General features: G+C 32.6%; 1 protein-coding gene across 1 annotated transcript; it reads right to left on the bottom strand.

The window, feature by feature from the left end:
- Window positions 1-572: 572 nt before the first annotated feature.
- On the bottom strand, window positions 573-4,793 carry LOC108469669 (tubulin beta-5 chain-like). The gene is made up of 3 exons (XM_017770645.2): window positions 4,101-4,793; window positions 2,751-3,020; window positions 573-1,548 (listed from the first exon to the last, which is right to left on the bottom strand). The coding sequence occupies exons 1-3, from the start codon at window positions 4,492-4,494 to the stop codon at window positions 869-871; spliced, it is 1,344 nt and encodes a 447-aa protein (XP_017626134.1). The 5' UTR covers window positions 4,495-4,793; the 3' UTR covers window positions 573-868.
- Window positions 4,794-6,697: the final 1,904 nt, after the last annotated feature.

Here is a 6,697-nt window from a genome sequence, read left to right as displayed (position 1 = left end):
CAATAATTTTATAATTTTTCTCGTATTTCTATATATTTTATATTTTAACGATTTTTATAAAATTTTACAATTTTTTATTTTTTATGATTTTATAGTTTTTCAAATTTTAATAAAATTTAAATATATTTTTATATTTTTCATTTAAATTTAATAAATTTATAACTTTTATTAATTTTTAATTTTTATCATTTTTTTACCACATGTCACGCCATGGTTGTGACTCATGATGTCTATAATTAAAAAAATTAAGAATAATTAACTTTAATAGTCAACTGTTAAAGTTAGCAGACTATTAGGGTAAATGCATTTTGACAATTTAAATACTTAATGAAGTAAAAATAATAATGACTTAATTACTTTTTTGAAAAAATTGAGAACTTTTACAGTCTTTCTTTTATTAATAAATCCTAATAAAATAAATCTAAAATGATGAAATACAAAATTTTCAATTTAATTAAATTTGATTTTAATTCTAAATGGTTCAGTTTAATTAATTTTAATTATTTAATGGGTTTACTCATTTTTAACGTATAAAATGGCATCAACTGAATTGACCAACGCACACCCTATCATTTAAGCGGAGAAAAATCATTCATTTGAAATCCGTTGGGCACATCGGATTTTGACAATGTTATACTGCCCCAGCATTGTAGTAAATACAAACATCCATCATTCACCATCAAGCTTTAAAAGGCAAATAGAAGTTGGAAAAGAACCCATCCAAAATACAAAGAGCCACGACATCCATACATATAGTTGTCAATCTAAATTTGACCCCAACACAACATAAATATATCACCCAACGACACTCAATCCAAGGACAACTCAAATCTCAGACCATTTAAAACAAAAACTATAGACTCCTCCGTTAAGCTCCAACTTCCTCTTCTTCCTCCTCCAGCTCGTCCTCGTACTCGTCATCTGCAGTTGCATCCTGGTATTGCTGGTACTCAGCTACTAAATCATTCATGTTACTTTCAGCTTCAGTAAATTCCATCTCATCCATTCCCTCGCCCGTGTACCAGTGCAAGAAAGCTTTCCTTCTGAACATTGCTGTAAACTGCTCACTAACCCTCCTAAACATCTCCTGAATTGAGGTCGAATTTCCAATGAAAGTGGATGCCATTTTCAGACCCTTAGGTGGGATGTCACACACACTAGACTTGACATTATTAGGGATCCACTCCACAAAGTACGACGAGTTCTTATTCTGGACATTAATCATTTGCTCATCAACCTCCTTAGTGCTCATCTTACCACGGAACATTGCACAGGCAGTTAGGTAACGGCCATGGCGTGGGTCAGCAGCACACATCATGTTTTTAGCATCCCACATCTGCTGAGTCAGTTCAGGCACAGTCAGTGCCCGGTACTGCTGTGATCCTCTGGATGTCAAGGGAGCAAATCCAACCATGAAGAAGTGTAATCGTGGGAAGGGGATAAGGTTAACGGCCAGCTTGCGGAGATCAGAGTTTAGCTGTCCAGGGAACCGCAGACAGCATGTCACACCACTCATGGTAGCAGATATGAGGTGGTTAAGATCACCAACTGAGTCAAATTAAAAGAAGAGCATAAGCACAGAGACCTGAGCATGTATACGCTGGAAATTAATTCCATTAAAAGAAGCTACTCGAAATTTTAGAAGATGCAGGACATGAAAATACTAGTTATTATCCCTAAGTCGTAGAAAACCAATGCTAACATTCATTCATGACACTTTATGTTTGTAGGGACAAAAGGTGAATTTATCTTTGATTAAGAAAGTTAATTATGAGTAACCCAACTAAGACTAAGTAACACATATAGGAGCTAATATGCTAGTAGAATTAATTTTTCAAAACATTTTAGTACATGAGTTAGCAATAAATCAAGGAATTTTTAGGGTTAGTTTAGTATTGCTTTTGAAAAGTAATTTTAAAAAGTACAGTGAAAAAATACTTTTAAAAAATATTGTGGAAAAATACTTTTGAGAAGTGCTTTTACAACCATTTTGAAAAGTCTGATTTAAGTTGAGTCTTTAGCATTAATGTCAAAAAGTGTTTTTGATAAATAAAATGTTTATTTTAGACATGGTATTATTAAGTAACAAATATGTATTTAAATAATGTTTAAATTAGTTAATATTATTATATTTTAGTAAGAATATAAAAATAATTTATTATAACTTATTGTTAATATTTTAATATAAGAAATATAAATTTTAAATATTTTAAGCAATAAATATTAATTATTTATAAAATTTAGTTAGAATATATCAACTATATTTTAAATAATTAAATATAACCATTAAATATTTGTAATTACATATTAATACATTTATATTATTTTAAAAATACTTTTTTACTTTTAATTAATAATTTTAAGGCATTTGTAATTAAGCACCAAGAAAAGAAAAGGGAGAGTATTATGTTGTTAGAGGGCAAAAAATAATTAAACAATAAATGTGCTTTTGGTAAAAGAAAAACTAAAAATTTTACTTTTGAAAACTCAAAACTTCAACCAGAAACACTTGTTTAGCACAACTTTTCTTTCAAAAATGTTTTTTTTAAACAATACTAAATAAGGCCTTACTTATTTTGAAGAGGACTTATTTTTTACTAAGTTTTACTCATATTTCTAATTTCAAGTTTAAAACAATGCTAATTATTCTTTTATGTTACGACAAACAATTTTAATCCTTATGTAACAATTTAGTTTTTCCTTGTGTTATATAACCAAACGAGGCATTAGAGCGATAGATTTGAACTTACAAGTTGGAGTGGCAAGCTTGAGAGTACGGAAGCAGATATCATATAGAGCCTCATTGTCCAACACCATACATTCATCAGCATTTTCCACAAGCTGATGAACAGAAAGGGTCGCATTGTATGGCTCAACAACTGTATCAGATACCTTGGGAGAAGGGAAGACCGAAAATGTCAACATCATGCGATCTGGATACTCCTCCCTGATCTTGGAAATAAGAAGGGTTCCCATTCCAGATCCAGTACCACCACCCAAAGAATGGCAAACTTGAAATCCTGTCACAATTGCCCATAAAGTGAGATTTGGAGGTATAGCCATTTTCTGGTGGAAATGCAAGACAAAATGAAAGGTGGTGACCAAGATGAGAAATTAGGAATCGTTATCAGTGCAGGGATTAGACCATCTATTGTTAACCAAAAAGCAACAAATAACAAATGAGATGCTAAAGCAACAAGTAGTTCACAACAGAAAGTTAAGAGCCTATGAAGGAACCAAAACACAATAAATCAAGATACATTCCAGTCATAATAATTACAGAAAACAGAAACAAATGGGTTGAATATTGAGGACAAACTTGGAATCATATGTTAATCTACCATCGTAGGTAAACCGAGACAAAAGAGCCTATCATGTGACGAACTAACAAAGAATAACAATAGTACCAAGCAAGAACAACAAATTATATCCCTAGCTTCGATGACATATTAAGCATCTAACCTAAAAACAATTGGCTATTGGGAAGGTTTAACTTTAAATAATGTGGGATAACACCACTTTAACGCAATGCATCTTAAAGCTTTGATGGGAATTGCAAAAAGAAAATGGAAACTCCTACTATAAAAAGTTTGAGGAAAACATAAATCAAATAAATACTTGTTAAAAAAAAAAAAGCTAAACGCAACCACAATTCACTTCAAAGAGTTCAAACAAATTTCATGCCCTCCAAGCCAATGGAAGAAATAACCCACGTTGCTTAATAAAACCTCCATGTTGTTTATAACAATTTTACTTCAAAATAGAAGTGTTCAATAGATATAACAGACAAGAAGACAAGAAGACATAATCCAGACTAAGGAGAAAATATATCAGCACTAAAGATGAAATAAAAGACCTCCCTAAAATCCGCCAAAAGAGGAGAAAGGAAAATGAAAGAAAATCTCCTGGAAAACACCCAAAATAGCTCACAGAACTCAAGAACAAAAGTAAATTATGAGATCCAAAATCGACGGGGGTGAAAGGATAAATTTAACATTAAAAAATGAAAGAAAAAACAGAGATCTCAACAAAACCTATAGGTTAAAAGTGCTTTGGGGAAAAGATAAAAAAAAAAAGGGTCAAAGCTGTAGGGTTTATACCTTGCAAGCAATCACAATTCTCAGCCTCTTTCCTGACAACATCAAGAACAGAATCAATGAGCTCAGCTCCCTCCGTGTAATGACCCTTGGCCCAGTTGTTGCCAGCACCAGACTGTCCGAAGACGAAGTTATCGGGGCGAAAGATTTGTCCAAAAGGACCAGATCTGACGGAATCCATAGTGCCCGGCTCCAGATCCATGAGAACAGCGCGTGGGACATACCTTCCACCACTGGCTTCATTGTAGTAGACATTGATGCGCTCCAACTGAAGGTCGGAGTCACCGTTATATTTTCCAGTGTTGTCAACTCCATGCTCGTCGCATATGACTTCCCAGAACTTAGCCCCGATCTGGTTCCCACATTGACCACCTTGGATGTGCAAGATTTCTCTCATATTTTTTGTTTTCTTTGGCGTTTTACTCGGGGAAAATGGATTGCCTTCTTTGCGTTTTGTGGTGAAATGGAGGAATGGGAGTGAAGAATGGGCAATATATTGTGGTATTGGCCAATCAATGAAGTTTGCTTTTAATAGATGGAGTTGAGTTGGTTAAAAATAAACCGATGGAGTTGAGTTTGTTTTTGTTATCCACTTCCCAAAATCAATACTTCCATTTAAAGCCCCTTTTTTCCTGACATTTTCCGTAGTTGTAATGACAAAATCTTTCGCTTTTTTATGTGCGTCGGAGTGAATATAATTTACTAATTATAAAATTTTGGTAAATATAATTATTCAAGTCAGATGTTAGCCATATGTGCCGAACTAGTTGTAATAATTATAATATAATTATTATATTATTATAATTAAATCGTTCTAATTACAATAGAAAAGATAAATTTCATCTTAATCCCTCGTATCTCATTACATAGGTTATAATTAGAGGTGTGTGGCCCAGCCTGAAGGCCGGGCCGAAATATTGAAGGGGTTGGGAAAAAATATAAGCCCAAAAAATAGACTTGGACAAAAAAATAAGGCCCGTATAAAAAACGGGTCGCTCCTCCTGTAAGATATTTTTGGCCCGGGCCCGACCCGGCCCGATTTCACTACATGACAAATTTTTTTTAATATTATTTTCTTATTGTTTTCTCTCTATTTTGCTACTATTTTACTATTATGTTACTACTATTTTGTTGTTATTGTTTGGATATTATATAAAACTTATTTTATTGTTAATTTTTTATTATTTGAAAGATATTTATTAATTTTGTTATTATTTTAGAAATATTTACTTGTTAATTTGCATCTATTTTAGTGTTATTTAAGCATACATATTTTTTAAAATTTATTTTCAATTTGTTGAGAAATATTTTTTGATGTTTTTAGTAATTTTGGTGGTTTATATATATTTTAAAATTATATAAAAATAATATAAAAATTAATATGGACGGGCCGGGTTGAGCTCGGGTTTTAACATTTTTATTCGGGTTGGGCTTGAAAAAAATTTTAGGCCCATTTTTTGGGTCGGGCCAGGCCCAAGCCTAGCAAACGGGCCTAAATTTTTAGTTGGGCCTGGCTCGGCCCATGCACACCTCTAGTTATAATATATCGAACAATATTCTTTATAATATAATCAATTATGGATGAAGTTTAACTATGTTAATGTGACAGCCCTAATGTGACCCTAGTCGGAAAGTGGTTTCAGGATCACAAAACCGAGTCACAAAAATAATTAGATGTTATATTCTGTGCTTATTGTATGTGTGAATATTCCGTGCCTTGATTTTATCAATTAGGTGCTAATTTATAAGAAAGGACCCATGTGATAGGACTTGAAAATGTGATAGGTGAAATTTAAAGTGGCCAAATAATGCGTGAGTTATTGACATGAGGGACTTGCATGTCAAATGGACCACTTTTAATTTAGTGGCCGGCCATGATGATGGTTGATAGATATTATATGCATTTTTTTTTAGCATGATAATAGTTAATGGTTTTATAGTATGGAAGAAAGAATAATTAAAAGAATGGAAGAGTGATAGAAACAAGCCATGTTCATCCTCCTTTCCCCCATTGCCGTACCTAAAGAGAAGAAATTGAAGTTAAGGCATGGGTCACCTTTAAGGAAATAAAGGTAAGAGTGTTCATCTTCCTTACCTTCTTGCACAGTAAAACAAAAAAGGAAAGAGGAAGGAACTTGTCTAGGGCATTCGGCTATCTTGGAGGTTAAATAAGGTAGGAGTTCATGTTATTTCATTGATTTTTATGAGAATCTAGCTAGTATTCAAGCTCTTATTGCAACCCATATGTTGATTTTTCTTTAGTTTTGGTGACAAATTGTGCATACGGTATTATGGGGTAAATGCAAAAAAGGATAGTGTTTTGATGTTTTGGATAGAAATATTAGAAAGGAGAAAATATGAGCTACCTAAATAGATATATGTGAATTTAAAAGATGGTATGAACAAATGTGGAGTTTTGCTAGTTTAGGATTATTCGGCCAAGTGTTTATGTGGTGGAAATTAAGTGTTAAATGAGATGAAAATGATATTATATGGGGATATGTATATTCGGCCATATGAGTAAATATGATTGGCATGATTTGTGTTTTGGAGATGTGTTGTGATGTTGATTATATGATTCAAAAATGAGGTATGTTAAT

Source organism: Gossypium arboreum, chromosome 3, assembly GCF_025698485.1.
Source record: "Gossypium arboreum isolate Shixiya-1 chromosome 3, ASM2569848v2, whole genome shotgun sequence".
NCBI classification, from domain to species: domain Eukaryota; kingdom Viridiplantae; phylum Streptophyta; class Magnoliopsida; order Malvales; family Malvaceae; genus Gossypium; species Gossypium arboreum.
This window is presented reverse-complemented; position numbering and strand designations above follow the sequence as displayed.